This window comes from Ovis canadensis, chromosome 16 (assembly GCF_042477335.2).
Source record: "Ovis canadensis isolate MfBH-ARS-UI-01 breed Bighorn chromosome 16, ARS-UI_OviCan_v2, whole genome shotgun sequence".
Classification (NCBI taxonomy): Eukaryota; Metazoa; Chordata; class Mammalia; order Artiodactyla; family Bovidae; genus Ovis; species Ovis canadensis.
The window spans coordinates 84,460,141-84,480,597 of record NC_091260.1 but is presented as its reverse complement, the minus strand read 5'-3'; the positions used below and the strand labels follow the sequence as shown (position 1 = coordinate 84,480,597).

Below are 20,457 nucleotides of genomic sequence, written 5' to 3'. Positions count from 1 at the left end.
AGACGCAAGCACACACGCACACACGCACACACGCACGCACACGCACACACGCATGCACGCACGCACGCACACACACACATGCACGCACACCAACGCACACACGCGCGCACACATATACGCGCACGCGCACGCAAGCACACACGCACGCACACGCATGCACACGCACGCACACATGCTCACACGCGCACACACACACATGCACACAATAAAACGGGGTGGTTCAGTGGTTAGGAGTCTGCACTTTCACTGCTGAGGGTGCAGTTTAAGCCCGGGTAAGGGAACTAAAGACCCTGTAAGCCACGAGGTGTAGCTGAAAAATTTTTAAAAAATTAAAAAAAAACTATGAAACATTATTGAGAGAAAACAGACCTCCATAATGGAGAGATGCGCTGCATTCACGGACTGAAAAACCCTGTATTGTTAAGATCCCACTTAAACTGCACTATAGATTGAATGCACTTGAATCACAATTCCAGCAGCTTTTCTGTGGAGACTTACAAGCTTGCTCCACAACGTATTGTCCTTAAAGAACACGGCCGGTAGGTATGAGACCTGTGATAATGCTTCAGAGATAAAGGCTGTGAGTCCTGGAGAAGACCGACAAAAAGACAAAAAGACTGAAGGAACACAGCGTAAGTGGAGAAAGAGACAGCAGGCGTGGACGCCTGTGGCAAAGCCGGCCCTGCAGGAGGCAGGAAAGGCAGGCACTCTGAGCTGGTGGCTCAGACGGTTAAGCTCTGTCTACAATGCGGGAGACCCAGGTTCGATCCGTGGGCCAGGAAGATCCCCTGGTGAAGGAAATGGCAACCCACTCCAGTACTCTTGCCTTGAAACTCTCATGGACAGAGGAGCTTGGTGCAGGCTACTATCCATGGGGTCGCAAAGAGTCGGGCATGACTGAGCGACTTCACTTTCTTTCTTTCCTTGAGCAACGGTGCCCAGCCACCCCCTCCCCCAGGAAGGACTCCTGGCCGATTGAAGTCTGCCTTAGGCAACACTTGACGACTCTGCGAGGGTTACTGACTTAACAACCTGAACGCTCCCGGACTAAACATGAGGACGTCTTCACGAACTTGAGGGGCAAAGGTCCTTTAAGGGCGGGCAGGTGGGGCAGCACGGTAGGCAGGGCTTTCATCCTCGGTGCCCCGAGTGCGAGGGAAGAGGCTCATGGAGTCCCAGGACCCAGAGAGCAGGGCCGCGTCCTGGAGGCAGAGGGGGGCCAGCACCCCAAATGGGGGCGGGCAGGTGGGGCAGCACGGTAGACAGGGCTTCTCGTCCCCAGCACCCTGAGTGTGAGGGAAGAGGCTCGGGGGGCCCCGGGACCCAGAGAGCAGGGCCACGTCCTGGAGGGCAGAGGGGGGGCCAGCACCCCGGACGGGCTTCACGGGAGGACGGCGGTGTTGCAGGTCAAAGCCAGCACGCGCTTTGGGCTAACAGGGCCCCCGTGGCCAAGGGCACAAAGGCCAGCCGTGGCTGTGTGTGCGGAGCATTAGCAGCCGGCTGGGAGGTTAGGGCTCGGTCCCCTTGAACGCAGTCTGCCAGCATCTTCTGCTGCCGGGCCCCATGGCGCCCGGGAGGTGCCGTCTGCCTGTGAGTACCTCCCTGAGGGCACCAGGAGGTGGGCAGGGGCTTCGGGGCTGTCCTGCAGCGGGAAGATGGATGAGTGGACAGAACAGGCCCTTCCTGCTGGGAGATGGCTGGGTGATGGTGCGAAGGCCCAGGGGCCTCACTGAGCCTGGGAGAAGACCCAGCTGTGCCGTTAGAACAACAGGGGGATGGACAGACAGACGGTGCTGGGGAGGGGCAGGGCCTCTGGGAGTGGGGATGCTCTCTCTCTTTTTGAATAATGTGTTTATTTATTACTGGCTGCTCTGGGTCTGGGCCTCGATCCGGCGCTGGTGCATCCTCCTCGTGGGCGTCTCCTGCTGAGGAGCTCGGAGTCTGAGGGGCGGGGGCTCCGGTAGCTGTGGCTCCTGGCCCGGGGGTTGGGCCTGTTCATGGGCACACCTCAGCAGCAGCTACAAGGGGACAGGCTGCAGACGGCAGGCGCGCCGTGTCGGGGGACGCTTCGGCAGCAGTGAGCACAGCAGACAGGGCACGTGGGACGCTCCCTGTCAGAAGCAGTGTTTGAAAGGAAAACTTCACAAAGCACAAACAGTAAAATAAATCTAATTTTAAGCTTTAAAATGTTTAATGAAAGGAACACTCTCAAGACAATGTTAAGTGAAAATCATGCACGTTTCCACGTCACGGGTGAGTCTGTATCACTCACGCTCAGGAAACTGTGCAGAATAAGGAGAAGCTCCTGGCGTGAAGCCTCTGGCTTTCCTTATCGAGTGCGTGTTTGTTTTGTGATAAAAGTCGTTGGGGCAAACGTGAGTGAAGAGCCGAGGAGAGGTGAGCGGATACAGGCCAGAGGACGCAAGCCGGGAGCCGAAGGACTGAGCCCGGAGTCCTGACCCCGGGGCGCCGTCGGGGGTGTGGGCCGGGGCCTGCGCCTGCTTCGGGGTGGGCCGCCTCCGGGACAAGCAGGAGGCGCCTCGGCTGCAGGGGGGCGAGGTGAGCGGGCCCAGAGGCCCTCGGCCTTCGAGTCTCAGGAGCTGGTGGAGGCTCCAGTGCCTGGAGCGTGGGGGGCCTGCACCCTGCCTCCTGCCAGCGGCTCTGACCCTGTCCCCAGCTGCGCTTCTCTCTCCCTCTCTGCCTCTGGGTGTCTGTCTCTCCCTCCATCTCTGTCTCTCTCTGTCTCTCTCTGCCTCTCTCTCACTATCTCTCTCTCTGTCTCCCCCGCCGGCCCAGCCCTGCAGTCTGCGTCTGTCGCAGGAACCAGATGTCCCTGGGAGCGTATCTGGTCTCTTTCTTCAGGCCTCCACGCTCCTCAGACTCGCCTCCCCCATCCTGGGGGCAAAGGTCAGGGTCCTGACCCCCCCTTCCTGTGACCCCCACCCGCCCTCCCTGGATGAGCTATTCCGGGAATGTCAGTGTGATTCATGAAGTGGCATGGGGGTAGGCAGCAGGGCTGGCCCAGGGCTGGCTTCGATGGAGCCCCCGTGGGGCCACCTCTTGTGGCCCCAGCTGGGAGGCTAGGTGGGGCCACCTTCCCACGACCCCCATGGCCACCCGAGAGGGTCACCCAGCTCTCTGGACGCACAGATGGCCCCCGAGCCTCCCGGCCTGATCCAGTGCCCAGCTCAGGCTCCTAGTGAAGGGACAGAAGCCCCAACTCCTGGAGGATGGGGGACGGGAGACGTCAGGGCGACGGCTCTGAGCCCCCGGGGGGGACCCCACAGGGACGAGGGCCCCTCCTGGAGGACCCCCAGCTGAAGCCACGCTCCCTGAGGAGCGGCTCAGAGCCCAGAGGGGCCAGGCAGCGTCTGCCACCTGACCATCGGGGGCCTCTGCCCCGGAGCATCCGGTGTGCACGCCATGCGGGGAGGTGTGGTGGGCAGGCTCCGGCGTCCTGCAGAGTCAGGCAGCATCTTACTGTCGGGTGTCTCTGCCCCCCGAGTGCTTGGTGCGGGCAGGGAGCGGTGGGAGCCAGGCTCACCTGAGCCGATGGGTCCCGTTTGCACAGGGGCGGAGCTGACGGCCGCCCCGCCGTGGAGGGTCCAGGCGCCTCTGCAGATAAGGCATTAACAGTCTGGCGGCCTCGCCCTTGGGATCTGCTGACGCTTCCTTTCAGCCCAGGTGCTGGGGTGAGGTGCCAAAGGTTTCCTATAAAGCCCCGGGGCTCTGGCCGGTGGCCACTCGCTGAGCTCGCGGACCCGCCCGGACCACCATGGTGAGGCTGGCGCTGCCCAACCCTGGCCTGGAGGCCCGGATCCCGTCGCTGGGCGAGCTGGAGCGCATCGAGCAGGAGGAGAGCAGCTCGCGGCCCAAGTGGGACAACAAGGCCCAGTACATGCTGACCTGTGTGGGCTTCTGCGTGGGCCTGGGCAACGTGTGGCGCTTCCCCTACCTGTGCCAGAGCCACGGCGGAGGTAGGCGGGCGGCGGGCGGCGGGCGGGCAGGACGACCCCGCGGCCGCGGCCCACCCGGGGCTGGGCGCCCCGCCCAGAGCACTGGCCGGCAGGGACATCCTCTGTGGCCTCCTGGGCCCCGGTCCCCGGGCCCCGTGCGTCCCGGGTCTTGTGGGGTGGGGTAGGCCAGGCCCTCCAGGACCCAGGAGCCCTGCCTTGACCCTGGACCTGCTCTGACCCGGGCAGGCTCTGGACCTGGGTCCCCATGGCCCCGTCCCTCCACCTACCTCCCGGGTGTGTGGGGGCTGCAGGGACAGAGGTCACACCATGGCCCCCTATGGCCCCATGCCGGCCCAGGGAGCTGGACGCAGGGAGGAGGCCTGGGGATGCTCCTGGCTCTGGGGTCTCTTGACCCCTGCCTTGGGCAGCACAAGTCAGTTCTCATATGGAGAAACTGCGGGCCCCCTGTGGCTCTGTGACGCGCGTGTCCTCCAGAGAAGCAGGTGGAAGGGGCTCTCCTGGGTACCCCTGGCGGCCCCCCTGAATCGCCAAGGGCTCAGCCGCCTGGCAGGGAGGGTGTGTCATCGGAACCTCTGGGCTAGCTGGCGCTTCCTGGGCTGAGGCTGTCACCTCTGGGGCTGGGGCCCGCCGAGCCCAGGAGGTCGGGGCCCCAGCCTGAGTCACAGCCTGTGCCCAGGGGGCCCTCAGGGAGGCCGCTGGCCCTTCCTCGGCAACTTGCTGTCACAACTCCCCGGGGGCTGTCCTGGGGAAGGGCCCCTGCCTCGGGCACCAGGAGGAGGGCCTGGCTGCTCCCCTGCTCATGGGACTTGGCAGCCGCTCCGGGTTGACCCCGCTGGTGGGTGAAGGCCCATCGCTGGCCCCTGAGAAGAGGGGGCTTGACCCCAGAGCTGGGGAGGGACTCCCGGGGAGAACATGCTAGAAGCAGCTTAGGGGTCTTCCCAGGGTTGACCGGAGCAGACACCACGAGCTCAGACCCCCAGGAGGCCGGGTGCACCCTGACTGGGAGCCCGGGGGCAGCTGGGAGGATGCTGCTGGCTGGATACTGCCCCCAAACTTGGGGGAGGGGGACCCCACAGCCCCGCCGTGGGTCAGGACCCCGCCCCCTCACCGCCATCCCTCAGGAGGCCCGTCCACTGTCCTCTGGGCCACCTTGTGGGCTGGGAGCCCAGTGGCCCACCCTCCACACCCAGGAGACCATCCCTGAGGCCAAGGTGGGGGTGGCTGCTGACTCGTCAGGGTGACACTCCCATTCCCGAAGCCCCGGCCGTGGAGCGGGGAGCAGCTGTGTGGCTTGAGGAACCCGCCAGCAAGAGTCCTAGGGGGCCTCCCACACCTGCCCATCCATTCTGATTTGGCAAACGCTTAGTTAGTCTCCAATTATTTCCAGGAGTTTTGGGTAATTCAAAAAGTAAATGATCTTTTGCTTTCTTTTTAACTTTATATTATGGGGGGGAAAGTCTACACAGAAAAGGAGAGAGAGCCACAGTGAAGACCCACGGTTTAGGCTTGACCGCCAGCGGCGTTTGCGGCGTTTGCTGTGAGTGTGGCTGTGAGCAGCTGTGTGAGCGTTGCGTGACCCCGACTATGGGGTGGGAACCCGGTGAGCAAGCGCTGTGCCCGCCGCCCGCCGCCCGCAGGCCGGCCGCCCTCCCACGCTCCACTGGCATCTGCGCTCCCCAAGGGTCTGCACCGGGCGGGCAGCGGGGCCTGTGAGGCTGAAGGAGCTGGCCCCTAAAGGCAGGTTTGCTCCCGGAGGCGGAGGCGGACGTGGATGGGCCTGGGGGCAGGACAGAGGGTAGGTCTCAGCTCGCTTGGGTTTGAGGGGGGCCGGCTGCTGCCTCCCTCGGCTCCCGCACCCAGCCCCCCGCGGACCAGGGATGTCCTCCTCGTCCTCTGTGCCCCTCGCTGGGCCCCGCTCCAGGCCTGCACGCGCCTTCCTTCCCGTGTCCCTGGGTGAGCGCCCCGTCGGGCCGCCGTGCTGGGGTCTGCATGCTCGCTTGTGAGTCCAGTCAGCAGGCGGACACTGTGCATACTGTGGTCTGCCCTTCTGACCACAAAGCTGGGGTCTGCAGGCCAGCTGCTGGCTCAGCTCTCCGTCCCCTGAGCCCCACCGTGCCCTCCCGAGCGCCAGGAGGGGTGCCACCCAGGGGCGCCTCCACTCCCCGCCCGGCTCTGTCCTCCCTAGCGTGGCGCCCCTCTGACCATCCATCAAGCCTGCAGGTGCACACAGGCTGGGCGCCACCCTGGGGACCCCGCCGAGCAGGGCCCTCGGAAGCACCAGACGCTGGGCCAGGCTCAGGCCTCCTCTCCACCTCCATGCCCTCAGAGCAGCACCACAGGCTCTGGAGTCCCCTGGTGCGGGGGAACCTGGTGCCTGTCACCTGGAGGCCGGCTGGGCCCCCACAGACCTGCAAGGACCGGGCCCCAGCAGCTAGCAGGGAGAACCGGGGGAGGCAAGACCTGCCACGCAGCTTTGCCCCCCGCCCCCCAGGGCTGGCTCCACAGCCTAGCAGCCCTGAGTCCTGACCAAGGGCAGTGGGGCAGGGGTGCCGGGGAGGCCACGGGCGAGGGCAGGCGGCGCTCCTCCCCTGCGCTTCGGGGAAGTGGAAGAGGGACCCGCAGCCCTCCAGGGTGTCTGGGGAAGCGGGCAGTGTCCCCGGGAGCCTGCCCATGGGAGCAAGGCCCCCTTGGCTCCTGTCCGCTCTGGATGCTGCGGGGCAGGGGGAGGGGCGGCAGCAGCCTCCGTTTCCACTGGGCCTCCCTCCTGGAAGCGGCTGAGGGTCTGTGGTCACAAAAGCCGGGCACTCCTGGGAGACCCCGAGGCAGAGAGGTGCCCCACCTGACCCTGCACCCTGTGGGCTTGACCTGCGCCCGGGGGTTCTCGAGGCCCTCGCCCCGCTCCCCTCCCCCACCTCGCTTCCTGAGTCCCTGGAACCCCTGCTCCCTGCGGGGCGTGTCCACCCTCCCACCCCCGCGTCTCTCTGCATGCGCGTCCGTCCTCGGGGCTGACGGCCTCCACTCTTGTCTCCCTGGACCTTTGGAACCGCCGGGTGCTGGGCACTCTGTGTCTTTCCTGCTTCCTAAGACCTGCAGGCCGCCCTGCCCCTCTGTTTGACACCCCCATTCCCAGCCCCGAAGCAGAGGGGTCAGTTCACAGACAGAAGACCCAACCCACAAAGGGAGCCAAGAGCCGCCCATCCCTGAGGAGCGCAAGGGGCCTCCAGTCAGTGCTGCCAGGGCCGGGGGTGCCCGCCAGGCGGGCCCCACCATGTGGGGATGGAGGGCTCACTGGGCCCTACCACCTCTGGGGGCTGTGGTGGGTGTGCCCTGGCCCCACCCTCCCCGCCTCTGTAGAAGCTGAGAGCCTCCGGTCCTGGAGGAGCTTGTGGGGGTGGCTGGGGGGCTGGTGTAGGTGCCAGGACCACGGGGAGCAGGGGAGGCTTCCTGGAGGAGAGGCTGTCTGAGTGGGGTTTTCAAGGATGGATAGGAGTTTCCCAAAGGTAGTGGAAGGGCAGGGAGTCCAGGGGTAAAAGTGGCATCATGAGAGGAAGGGATGGGATGGGGAGCTTGTTTTCTTCCTGGTGGTTTTGCCCCACAGGTTTTCAAATCCAGCTCCTGAGAACCTCAGAGAGGCAAGTGTTACTTCACCTTTACCTCCACAGATGGATGGGCACTGAGCCCGCAGCTGGCCGAGCCCCAGACCCCAGGCTGCTGGCTCTCCTCTGTTGAGGGGTCCAGCCTGGGGGGCCCGTTCCTGGTGCATTTCCTTGTGTCCCAGCCCACACCCTCGCCCCCTGACCCTCGGCACACCACCCCCCGCTCCACACAGCACCAGCCGTGGAAGAAGCTTACGCCCGGAGCCCCAGGTCGGGGCCAGGCATGCGCCCAGTGGCCCTGCAGCTTCCTGGCATGGGGACCGAGGGTGGTCCACGGGTGGGAGAAAGTGCCGCCAGCCCTGGGGCCTGGGTCCTCAGCGAGAGGGCACCCGGGAGGCAGGTGGAGGAGGAGAGAGAGAAAAGGCCGAGGGATTAGCCCAGAAGGCAAGCGGGGAGCCGGGTGCAGAGGCTGGGAGCCCCCGACCATGTGCTCCAGGTCCCCTTCCACACACACACGCACACGCATGCTCAGGCACAAGAGTACACATGGACACACTCAAACACACCTACACACACACTCACTCTTACACGTGCACATCCATGCACGCCACACATACACAAGGACATGCGTGCATACTCGTACACACGTGTCACAGTTACACCAAGTGTCTGGATACATGTGGAGGCAGCCACGTGCTCACATACACACTCATTCACATACACATGGACACACACGTGTGCGGACGGCACACGCACGTACACACCGAGGCACACACATGCACACACACGTATACGCAGTGCCCCGCCAGCGGGGGCCTCGAGCTCAGGTCTGACACCCACACTGCCCAGGAGGCCAGTGTGGGAAGGCTGCAGCCCCGCAGGCATCCGGGGGAGAAGCAGGCACAAGGGAAGGGAAGGGGCTAAGCCGCTTGAGGGGGCGCGGAGAACGTGTGTGTCGGGAGGTGGAGGTGGGGCGGGGAGGACGAGGGGAGGTGCGCAGAGGAGGGCAGGGAGACGGGGCTGCACGAACTGGGGTGAGGGGAGACCTCAGCCTGTGGCAGGCCACGCCAGACCCCAGGACAGAGGGGGGACCTCATTCCTCGGCAGGCCACACGGGACCCCGGGACAGAGGGGGGACCTCACTCCTCGGCAGGCCACACGGGACCCCGGGACAGAGGGGGTGAGGGTGACCTCAGCCTGTGGTAGGCCACACGGGACCCCGGGACAGAGGGGGGAACCTCACTCCTCAGCAGGCTGCGCCGGACCCCGGGACAGAGGGGGGACCTCAGCCCACGGCAGGCCACGCGGGAGCCCGGGACAGAGCAGGGGGACCTCACTCCTTGGCAGGCCACGCGGGACCCCGGGACAGAGGGGGGACCTCAGACTGCAGCAGGCCATGCCAGACCCCGGGACAGAGCGGGGGACCTCACTCCTTGGCAAGCTGCACTGGACCCCGGGACAGAGGGGGTGACCTTAGCCCGTGGCAGGCCATGTGGGACCCCGGAACAGAGAGGGGGACCTCAGGGTGGGCGTCCCAGGCCAGTGCTGGCGGTCCTGGTAACCAGGGAACCCGACCACGAGGCCCTCTCAGACTGGACCTGAATCCACTCTTAAGCCCTGAAGCAAGTGTTTCCAATCCTTTTCGGCCAGTTTCAGCTCCCGAGCTGCCTGCAGACTAGAGCTGGCGACCTTTGGTAACGGCGGCAGGACTGCACCCGGCTCAGCACCGGGCCAGGCCGGGTGCACTGAACAGGCTGCCTCCCCCGTGGTTCCCCCAGAGCCCGGGTCAGGGGGAGGAGCCCGGGCGGCTGGTAAAACCACTGGCCGGGGCGGAGGATGGAGCAGCAGGAGGGGGCTCACCCCTTCGGGGGTCTGGGATGGTGGGCCCACGTGCACCATGAAGGCAGGTGTTCACGGGGCCCCTGCTCGGGGCCGGGCCAGGCCCTGGGACCCATCAGCGAGGGCAGACACAGACCCCAGGTCCGGCTGCTCCCTGGCCCAGAGCAGGGTCCCCAGGGCTCAGATGCAGACCCCTTTCTGCACGGGGTCTGGGCCGGCTTCTGAGCTCCTGGCCTTTACCCCTTCCTCACCTTCGAGTGAGGATGCCAGGGTCCACACCCCCACGGGGCTCATCACCCGGCGCGTGTCCCTCCCTGGCCTCCTCCCACACACAGACGCCCTCCTAGCGCTCCAGGGACTGGGGGGCAGGCAGCGTCCTGTGCGGACCGCGGATGAGCCGGCCACCTCGAGGAGAAGGCGCAAGGCCCCCCCCAAACAACTCGATGACCGTGAAGGGCGTGGTCAAGGGCGGTGTCCTCGGTCACGTGGCCGCCCTGACCACGCCCCCGCGCGCCCGCAGGAGCATTCATGATTCCGTTCCTCATCCTGCTGGTCCTGGAGGGGATCCCGCTGCTGTACCTGGAGTTCGCCATCGGGCAGCGGCTGCGCAAGGGCAGCGTGGGCGTCTGGAGCGCCATCCACCCGGCCCTCAAGGGCTTAGGTGCGTCCGTGCCCAGGCTCAGCCTGGGGTCCGGGCTGGCAGCACACGCTGCCCCCTCTTCCCTTTGCCTTTCAGGGAGGACGCGGCCCCGGGCTCCGCAACTCCCACCCGGAGGCTGTTCCCACCCATTCCATAGACTCTCTTGGTGGGGAGGTGTGGGCTGGAGAGGCTGTCCTGGGTCCCCGGGGAACACAGGGCCCAGCAGGGCAGATACAGGAGGAGAGCAGAGCCCCCCACTTCCTGCCCAGAGCAGGGACTAGGAGGGCGCCTTCCTGAGGTTCGGGACTCTTGTGTTCACTCACACTCAGTGGGCCAGGAGGGCCCCCCAGAGATTGCCTTCACTCCAGCACTGACCCTTCATTCCACAGTGACCCCCTTCCAGCGACCAGCACCCCCATCCCAGCAGTGATCCCCTACCCCAGCAGTGACTGCACAGCCTAGCTGTTTTCCCCACCCCGGCACCCTCATACTCCAGCAAAGCCCCCATCCCAGCCATGGTGCCCTACCCAGCAGTGAGCCCCCTCCCGCAGTGACCCCCATCCCAGCAGTGACCCCCTGCCTCAACAGTGACCCCCCATCCTAGAAGTGACCCCCCGCCTCAACAGTGACCCCCATCCTAGAAGTGACCTCTGCCTCTAGCAGTGACCTCCACTCCAGCATTGCCCTCACCCTAGCAGTGAACCCCACTTCAGCAGTGACCCCCATCCCAGCAGTGATCCCCTACCCCAGCAGTGACTGCACAGCCTAGCTGTTATCCCCACCCCGGCACCTCATACTCCAGCAAAGCCCCATCCCAGCCATGGTGCCCTACCCAGCAGTGAGCCCCCCTCCCGCAGTGACCCCCATCCTAGAAGTGACCTCTGCCTCTAGCAGTGACCTCCACTCCAGCATTGCCCTCACCCTAGCAGTGAACCCCACTTCAGCAGTGACCCCCACCCCAGCAGTGACCCCCAGCCCAGCAGTGACCCCCCATCCTAGAAGTGACCCCCCGCCTCAACAGTGACCCCCACTCCAGCATTGCCCTCACCCTAGCAGTGAACCCCACTTCAGCAGTGACTCCCAGCCCAGCAGTGACCCCCAGCCCAGCAGTGACCCCCATCCTAGAAGTGACCCCCCACCTCCAACAGTGACCCCCACTCCAGCATTGCCCTCACCCTAGCAGTGAACCCCACTTCAGCAGTGACCCCCAGCCCAGCAGTGACCCCCTGCCTCAACAGTGACCCCCCATCCTAGAAGTGACCCCCCGCCTCAACAGTGACCCCCATCCTAGAAGTGACCTCTGCCTCTAGCAGTGACCCTCCACTCCAGCATTGCCCTCACCCTAGCATTGAACCCCACTTCAGCAGTGACCCCAGCCCCAGCAGTGACCCCCGCCCCAGCAGTGACCCCCGCCCCTGCACTGGCGTCCTCTCTCCCCCCAGGCATCGCGTCCATGTTCGTGTCCTTCATGGTGGGCCTCTACTACAACACCATCATCGCCTGGGTCATGTGGTACTTCTTCAACTCCTTCCAGGAACCCCTGCCTTGGAGCCAGTGCCCGCTCAATGCCAACCAGACAGGTGAGCCCTCGGCGGGCTGGTGCGGGCGGAGCTGGCCCGTGAGCAGCAACCCCTGAATCTCTAACATCCACGTGGTTGTCACCCAAGTTTAGCAAAAACGCGAGCCTAGAAAGGGGCATGGCCTCCCTGCTGCACCCAGGGCCCTGCAGGGGGTGTGGGCAGCGTGGGGTGGGAGGGTCTGCCAGGATCAGACCGCTCCCGCCTTGGCAGGGTCTCACTGGGGTCCCTGAGCCCAGGGGCCAACCAGAGCCCTGGGATGCTAGGCTGAACAGAGCCCCCCAGTGTGGGCTCTGGCGTGAGACCCCCCAAAAAAACTGGTGACCTCCTGAACGACTGAGCGCCGTCGCCAGGGCACTGACTCCCAGCTAAGCCCTGGGTCTGTGCCCGCCTGGGTGGTGAGAGCCCTGCACACACGCTCCCTGTGTGCACGAGTGTGTGCACGGGTCTGCACGTGAATGTACGTGCAAGTCTGGTGTGTGCGTGCTTCCGTGTGTCTGCGAGCATGTTCGTGTGCACACACGTTCACTGAAGTGTGCCTATGTGTGCGCACATGTACAGGCGTGTTGTGCACGCTGCAGGGCGTGTCTCTGTGGGCGTGCACACACGTGTGTGTGGTGCGTGCTGTCTGCTGAGGGTGGGCGTGCACACACGTGTAGGTACATTGTGACGCTGTCTGCCGCACGTGTCCCTGTGGGTGTGCCCACACGTGTGCGCGTGTGCAGTGCGTCCTGGCGCCTGTCAGCGTCCTGGGCCTATGCTCTCCGTGGCCCTCACTGCTGTGGTGCTGTGCCAGGTTACGTGGAGGAGTGTGCCCGCAGCTCCCCCGTGGACTACTTCTGGTACCGCGAGACCCTCAACATCTCCACCTCCATCGACGACTCGGGCTCCGTGCAGTGGTGGATCCTGCTGGCCCTGACGTGCGCCTGGAGCGTGCTCTACGTCTGCACCATCCGGGGCATCGAGACCACCGGGAAGGTGCGGGGCTGTGGGCGCTCCAGGGGACCGGGGGGCCCTTTAGCAGCTCTGAGGGTCCGGCCCTGCCCGCCACCTGTCTGGGCAGCGCCCCAGACTCAGTGCTGGACCAGACAGTCCCAAACACACGCTTCAGAAGCTGCAGGCGGGGGCGACTGTGGCGCCCGTCTGGGTGGCGGGAGCTGAATGGTGACCGTGCTCACGAGAGGGCACGGAGACCAGAGGGGGAGGTGGGGCCCAGGGTGTGGGAGGAGGGGCACGGCCCCGGGCTCAGCCCTCCTCCTCGCAGTGGGCCCCCAGCCCACAGCTGCCGTCTCCCCCAGGCCGTGTACATCACGTCCACGCTGCCCTACGTCGTCCTGACCATCTTTCTCATCCGGGGCCTGACGCTGAAGGGAGCCACCAACGGCATCGTCTTCCTCTTCACGCCCAACGTGAGTCTAGGCTGCCCGCCCACCCCTGGGCTCCGAGACCCTGCTGGTCCCTGGACACCGGCCGGGCCTGTGAGGGCAGTGCGTGCCAGCCCGCGTGTGGCTCAGGGCAGAGGGCCTTAGGGTCATTTTCCCTCCGGCCTCTGCTAGGCGGCCTCAGCTGCCCCGGCCCCCCGGCTCCTGTCCCGCCCTTGGCCGCCCCGCCTGTGCCCCCCACCCCGTGCCGCGCGGCTGAGGGCCTCTGTCTGTGCAGGTCGCAGAGCTGGCCAAGCCGGCCGCCTGGCTGGACGCGGGGGCCCAAGTGTTCTACTCCTTCTCCCTGGCCTTCGGGGGCCTCATCTCCTTCTCCAGCTACAACCCTGTGCAGTGAGTGCGCCGGGCGCGGGCCCCGGGGGCGGGGGGCTGCTCCTCCAGGCGCCGGGCGCACGTGGGCGGCGGGGCTAGAGGCAGGCAGGCCGGCTCCCAGCTGAAGGCGTTCTCAGGAGCTGTGGGGAGCGGCTGCAGCCGGCCCCCGCTGCCCCGTGCCTTGGCCTGCGTGTCCGTCTCTCTCCCGAGGCCAGCTTGTCCTTGGCCTGCAGACGGGCCTCGCTGGGCCATGCCGGCTCTCTGGCTGCTGAGACGTCTGTGCTCCAGCTCCGTGAGCACCTGTCTGTGCCCCCGCGCGCGTGCCCTGAGGCGGGGGGGGGGGCGGCTTGGGCCTCGTGGCGGCTGCAGGTCTAACCGTCTGAGGAGCCGCTTCCCCGCTGCAGCCCCTGTAGGGTGTGTGGGAGTGCTGGGTCCTCCCCGCCCTCGCCCACGCCTGTCACTCTCAGACGTTTGGGTTCCGGCCACAGGGGAGGGTGTGGCAGCTCACTGAGCTTCGTGTTTGTTTTTTAGTAGCTTTTTTTTTTTTTTTGCCTGCCCTGGGTCTTCCTTGCTTTGTGTCGGCTTTCTCCAGTTACGGCCTTTTGGCTGAGATTCCAGATGGTAAAGCGTCTGTCCACGATGTGGGAGACGCGGGTTCAATCCCTGGGTGGGAAGATTCCTTGGAGAAGGAAATGGCAATCCACTCCAGGACTATTGCCTGGAAAATCCCACGGACAGAGGAGCCTGGTAGGCTACAGGCCACGGGGTCGCAAACAGCCGGACACGACTGAGCGACCTCACGCTCACGTTCTCCAGCTGCAGCGAACGGTGTCTTCTCTTGTGGCCCACAGGCTTGGTTGCTCTGCAGCCCGCAGGATCTTCCCAGACCAGGGATCGAACCTGTGTCCCCCTGTGTTGGCCCTCACTGGGGTCTGATTTGCATTTCCCAGGGAGTTCTTGACAGAGGCGCCTGGAAGGCGGGTGGGAGGTCAGGGGTCATGCACCGAGCTGAGGGAGGCTTTAGGTGTCAAGGTGGAGATGGGGTGTCCTCAGCCATGAAGGCCTGGGGTGGGCTGGGGGCCAGCATTTGTAGGGGCAGGGAGGGGGTAAGGAAACGGAGGGAGGCGTCCAGGCCTGGGGTGGGGGCACCCGGCCCAGGCCACCTCTTCGCGGCCTCTGTGGCTGGTGGTTGGAAGATCCAGGCCATCCTGCGTGAGTAGGGCTGATGAGCCACCTCCTGAGCCCAGAGCAGACGCTGGCCGAGCAGGGACCTGAACACCAGGGTCTTCAGCCCCAGCTCCAGGGTCCCCAGGGCATGGGGGCACCGAGGGGCCTGCAGGCTGCAGCGGGCGTGGGGGCCGTCACCTGGTGCTCGGCGAGCCCTCCCCCCTCCCTGCCCAGCGGTGGCTCAGCCTGTCCGGCTGGCACAAGATGCAGCTCTGACCTCCTGTGCCAACGTGGGCTGGCTGTGTGGACACCGCACCCCCTGGGCTGTGCTCATCGACGCCGCTTCCGTCCACAGCAACAACTGCGAGATGGACTCGGTCATCGTGTCTGTGATCAACGGCTTCACGTCCGTGTACGCGGCCACCGTGGTCTACTCCATCATCGGCTTCCGCGCCACCGAGCGCTACGACGACTGCTTCAGCGCGTGAGTGGCCCGCGGGCGCCCCGGCAGCCGCAGCGGCCTCGTCCCCGCCTCCGCCTCCCAGGAGCCCCCCGGGACGGGTGTCAGCCTCGCTCTTTTTCCAGGAACATCCTGACGCTTATCAACGGGTTCGACCTGCCCGAAGGCACCGTGACGCAGGAGAACTTCGCTGAGATGCAGCAGCGGTGCAACGCCTCCGACCCCGCGGCCTACGCCGAGCTCCGGTTCCAGGCCTGCGACATGGACACCTTCCTCTCGCAGGTAGGGCCAGGGCAGCGGGCACCTCGTGGGGACCCCGCGCCTCCCCTGGGAGTCCAGTTCGGCCACACGGCTGCCCACCCTGGCTATCCTGCCCCGCGGGGTCCAGGCACTGCCCTAGGGCACCAGCATCTCCTGGGCCGTGAGCCCCACATGTGAGGCCATGAGGCGCCTTCTGTGGGCCTGACCTCTCCCGTGGCCTCACGTCAAACACACAGAAACACCCCATGGTCCGTTTTTACTGTAATTTCTCCTACACAAAGGTCAGAGTCATCGTCACTGTCCTTCTGAAGTCACTGGTGGCCATCAGGCTCCCAGGAGTCCCTCCCTGACACACACCAGCTCCAGTGCCAGCCCCCAGGCCGAGCGACATCTGCCGTGATTGCTCGTGGGCCGCATCTACTGATCTTAGCTTTGCAGCTCTCTCATTGGGAGCCACACACCATTTCGGGGGCGTGTTGAGCATTTTTGAGGGCCTGGCACTGCTTCTCCAGGGACAGCACATCCTTCCAGGAGTGGCCGCAGCAGAGGGTCCTCCCCACCTGGCTCTCCCTGGGGAACGTCACAGGGACCGCGCGTCTCAATCCCCCTTCCTTTTAAAAAGCGACCGTCTCAAGGTGCCAGCTCTCGCCTGGAAGCTCAGTTTGTGGGGGGTTAGTCGGTTTATGCCTCCTGCATCCCTGGTAGTCTTCCGTCAGCCGGAAACGCCCACCCCCAGCCCTGGGCAGTGCTGACGGGCTTCTGCTCTCCCACGGGTACAAGGGTGTCAGGCCTCCCGGACTGCTCCTCTGTGATGTTGGCCCCACAGCGCTGCGACGACCCCCTGCAACCTCCCCATGGCCCTCGGAGTCCTTGTGTCCCAGGAATGCGTGCAGATGCTGTCACAGGGCCATGGGCCCTGCGGGATCCCGCCAGATCCACTGGCTCCTCATTCAGCCCCTCCGAGCTCAGGGCTCTCTGCGGAGGTTCAACCCCCAGGAACCCTGAGCCTCGAGAAAGGGGCCCAGTGCCCGAGGCCTCACTCACCTGCGTGGGCTGCTCCATGCAGAGTGCCGTCGTTACGCACCCACAAGCGCGTTCATGGCGCTGCCTGACCCACGGGCCGCTCTGAGCACGGGTGGGCGCACATCCAGGGGTCTGTTTCAGGGTCTCGCTCGGGCCCGCTGAAGTCAGTTTGTGTGATGGCCTCGGCTGTGGGCGGGGTGGGGGCATCCACCGGCAACCGGATGGCGGTCCACGCCCATCTGCCCAGTGTTTCTGTCTGGGCTGCATGGGGCCCCGGCCACCGCTGGACAATGTGGTCAACTTCGCAGCGATGTAACCAGTTCAGCCTTTTAAATACACCTGGAGCTAAACGCCAAGAGCTGCAGTCACGCCACAGAATGGCCCACGTCAGCCACGACTGCGTGGGTGCCGGCTGGGCGGGTGCAGAGCCGTCCAGGGTCAGGGCCAGACCGGCCAGTGGGCACCTCGGACGGCCCTGGCTAACGCGCCTGCCACCCTGCAGGGCGTGGAGGGCACTGGGCTGGCCTTCATCGTCTTCACCGAGGCCATCACCAAGATGCCGGTGGCGCCCCTCTGGTCCGTCCTCTTCTTCATCATGCTCTTCTGCCTGGGCCTGTCGTCCATGTTCGGCAACATGGAGGGTGTGGTCGTGCCCCTGCAGGACCTCAACATCATCCCCAAGAAGTGGCCCAAGGAGCTGCTTACAGGTGGGCGGGGCCTGTGGGCTTGTGGGCGGGGTCTGTGGGTGGTGTGGGCAGGGCCCGTGAGACTGTGGGCGGGGCCCGTGAGACTGTGGGCGGGGCCCGTGAGACTGTGGGCGGGGCCGTGGCGCCGTGGCCAGAAGGAGGCTGCGGCAGGCGTGAGGCAGACGCCCGTGACGCCGCCCCGCTCTCTGCTGCCACAGGCCTCATCTGCCTGGGCACGTACCTCATCGCCTTCATTTTCACACTGAACTCCGGCCAGTACTGGCTGTCGCTCCTGGACAGCTACGCGGGCTCCATCCCCCTGCTCGTCATCGCCTTCTTCGAGATGTTCTCGGTGGTCTATGTGTACGGCGTGGACAGGTAGGGGCCGGGGGCGGGAAGCCCCGCGGTAGGGGGTGCACAGGGCCGCGCAGCTGTCTCTTCTGTCCGGCGTGGGGTGGGGGTGGCCTGAGCCTGGAGGGCAACGGAGAGGCCGTGGAGCTCGCAGGGGGGTGCGGGCCCCGCCCTCTGCAGCGTCCAGATGCCCCCAGGCCTCGGGAAGGGCGCTGGCAGCAGCAGCAGGGGGCAGCCCAGTCTCAGGGCGAATGGGAGGAGGCAGGACGGTGCACAGGCGTTTGCTGTGGGTGGATGGGGCTTCCCCAGGACCCTGGGTGGATGGGGCTTCCCCAGGACCCTGCCTGGAGGAGCGGGGGAGCTGGTGTCCTGCAGTGCCGGGCCTGCCCCCAGGGGTCTGAGCAGGGCTCCTCTGCCAGACAGCAGCTCAGGCAAAGACAGGCAGACAAGTGTGGCAGGGTCAGCCGCCCCTTGGCCAGTCATTCAGGGCATCACAGATCGGCACAGTGTTCTTAATAGGAGCTGGACTCACCACCGCTCCGTAAACGATCTGGTGAAATCAATTAAGATCAAATGCGGAAGCCCATGCAGGGGGCCCTGTTAAGACCCCCAGCGCTGCACCGCCAAGAGTGCTGGTGAGGCTGCCCGGGGTCAGAGCCGCTGCCCTGCCGAGGAGACTGAGGCAGGGAGCCGGACAGCCCCCCTCCTCGGTCCCCAGCAGCTCTGATCTGCCCTGCACATCAGTGTCAGCCTGGGGCCGAGGAGGACACGGCCTCTGACGAGAGTCCACACATCTAGCCTGGCAGTAGCCCCGCGGGATGGCGGGGATTTCCGGAGAAGGCGTGTCTGCCAAGGAGGACGTGAGAGGTCAGAGTGCAGCATCGCAGGGGAGAGTCCGTCTCCCCAGGAGTGGAGACGCTGCTGCCCTCTGCCTTCTGGGGACTAATGGCCCCTCGGCCTCTGATTCCAGGTTCAACAGGGACATCGAGTTCATGATCGGCCACAAGCCCAACATCTTCTGGCAGGTCACGTGGCGAGTGGTGAGCCCCCTGCTGATGCTGGCCATCTTCCTGTTCTTCTTCGTGATCGAGGTCAGGGAGGAGCTGACGTACAACATCTGGGACCCAGCCTATGTGAGTCCTGGGCCTCCAGGGTGGGAGGGTGGGGGCAGGCTCCCCTCCCTCAGAGGCAGGGGCGAATCACGAGGGGCGGGCACGCTGCCCCGAGTGAGACCACGGCTGCCTGGTTTGCTCACCCAAGGCCACTCTCTCTCCAGGAGGAATTTCCCAAATCCAAGGAAATCAAGTACCCAGGCTGGGTGTACGCCGTGGTGGTCCTTGTTGCTGGGGTCCCCTGCCTGGTCATCCCTGGCTTCGCCATCTACAGGCTCATCAGGAACCACTTCCAGAGGCCAGGGGACCAGCGGGCGCTCGTCAGCTCGCCGTCCGCCGCCTCAATGAATGGTGGCCTGTGGTCCTAGGCAGCCCAGCCCGCGGCGGGGGGGGGGGGGGATGGTGTCCGAGGAGAAAGTAGGCTGCATGGGTGTGCACGTGTGTGTATTACGTGAGGGTGCATGTGTGGGAGCGTGTACACGTGGGGTGTGTGTGTGTTGCTCATGTGAGTGTGCCCGTGTGCATGTGTGCACCATGCATGTGCAAGTGTGAGAGTGTGTCTGCCGTGTGTGGGCATGTCCCTGCATGCGTGTGTGCATGTGTGCATGTACATACGTGTGCAAGTGTGTGTACACGTGTGGGTGTGGGTAAGCATGTGTGCATAACAAGGGACATCCTCCTGGTGTGGTTACACACGTGTGTGCGCACATGGGTGTGTGTGTGCATGTAAGCACATGTGTGGGCAGGCATATACATGAGCCAGCCTGTGAGTATGTTTGCACGTGTGTGTTCCGGCGTGCATGCATATGTATTGTGCGTGTGTGCTCATGCTTGTGTGTGTGCACAGCGGTGTGTGTACACGTGTGTGCGTGCATGCCTGTGGCTTTGCTTGCACACACTTGTTGCCTTGCAGCACACACGGCTGCCAGTAGGGCCTGGGGAGCTGACGGGCGGTCCTCCTCCACCCCACTCCCAGAGAGTCAGCCGCCACGGGGGTGGGGCCTGCTGCGCACGTCCCACTCATCTCCACCCCTGGGACCCAGTCTTGGTGCCTCTGCCGTTTCCTCTCGAGGTCCCCTCCGACCTTGGGATTCTTGCGGTGAGGTCGGGGCTTTCACCCCGTGACCAGGAGCAGCCTTCTCAGGCCCGTCCAGAAGAGGCCAGTGAGCTTGACAGAACTTGGCCAGCGCGGTGGGGCCCCACCCGTCCGACAGAGTCTTGGCCACACCCGGGTGTCGTGAAGGCTGATCTGCTTAATCCCTGCATCTGGCTGCCAGCAATAGATGAGCAGTTAAACAAAACTCAGCTTGGGTGACTTGAGGCAGACGCCCCCTCACACTTGGTATGTCCTTGAGAGGACATTAACTGCATGAATACTTGGGCCAGATGTTGAAAAGACGGGTTGTAGGATAACTCAGCCTTGGCCACCGAGGTGGAGGACTGCCTGTGCGTCCTGAGCGACGTCAGGGACCGTGAGGGCAGGGGGACTGTCCAGCTGCTGCTGCTCAGTGAAGCCGGCGTCAGCGCCTCCCTCCCACGGGGACGGGATGCCACATCCAACCTTATCCGAAGTCACATGAACTTGGGTGTTTGTTTCCAAGAACCAGTCACCTCCACTTTCCACGCAAGAATCTGCAAGTTTATGTTAAACTGGACTTTCCGAGGATTCTCCAGGCAGGACCAGAGAGCTGAGTGGTGGGTGGGAGAATCCTGGCCAGCATCCTGGGACCCACCTCCTGTACTCCCAGAGCTGTCTGACCCTGTTGGGAAAACTGCTCAGGACCCCTTGGACACAGCCTATCCCACCCCCGCCCCCGGGGTACCCGGAGGGGAGACACTCCCAGATGTGACCTGGGTGGGGCTGGGCCGCCCTTGTTTCTTTGGTGAGGGGTTCTTTCACAGACTTGATGTTTTGCAGAGTGTTAGAAATTTGGGTTTTGTGGGTGTCATGTGTACCTGTCTGAATAAATCACTGTCTTTCATAATCTTGGCCTAAGCGTTGTCTAAATGAGAGACA

At 64.7% G+C, this 20,457-nt stretch overlaps 1 protein-coding gene across 5 annotated transcripts; it reads left to right on the top strand.

Annotated features, from left to right (window-relative positions):
• The first annotated feature begins 1,096 nt into the window (after positions 1 to 1,096).
• On the top strand, positions 1,097 to 20,425 carry SLC6A19 (solute carrier family 6 member 19). Of its 5 annotated transcripts, none has more exons than XM_069555778.1 (14): positions 1,134 to 1,590; positions 2,797 to 2,907; positions 3,680 to 3,977; positions 9,933 to 10,073; positions 11,495 to 11,632; positions 12,426 to 12,607; positions 12,928 to 13,038; positions 13,289 to 13,401; positions 14,903 to 15,031; positions 15,133 to 15,289; positions 16,794 to 16,998; positions 17,196 to 17,355; positions 18,299 to 18,461; positions 18,605 to 20,425. In XM_069555778.1, exons 3-14 carry the CDS (start codon positions 3,776 to 3,778, stop codon positions 18,806 to 18,808), a joined length of 1,905 nt encoding a protein of 634 aa, XP_069411879.1. In that variant the 5' UTR covers positions 1,134 to 1,590; positions 2,797 to 2,907; positions 3,680 to 3,775; the 3' UTR covers positions 18,809 to 20,425. The 5 variants fall into 5 exon arrangements, with proteins under 5 accessions (XP_069411881.1, XP_069411879.1, XP_069411878.1 ...); XM_069555779.1 differs by lacking the exon at positions 1,134 to 1,590 and adding an exon at positions 2,439 to 2,559; XM_069555777.1 differs by lacking the exon at positions 2,797 to 2,907 and having other exon boundaries at positions 1,143 to 1,590.
• The last annotated feature ends 32 nt before the right edge of the window (positions 20,426 to 20,457 follow it).

Excerpts from the sequence above, each read along its gene's own strand:
- SLC6A19 (XM_069555778.1), top strand. The coding sequence starts at position 3,776 with ATGGTGAGGCTGGCGCTGCCCAACCCTGGCCTGGAGGCCCGGATCCCG. Across the intron at positions 15,290-16,793 it reads TGGACACCTTCCTCTCGCAG|GGCGTGGAGGGCACTGGGCT; the intron begins GTAGGGCCAGGG and ends GCCACCCTGCAG. Across the intron at positions 16,999-17,195 it reads GCCCAAGGAGCTGCTTACAG|GCCTCATCTGCCTGGGCACG; the intron begins GTGGGCGGGGCC and ends CTGCTGCCACAG.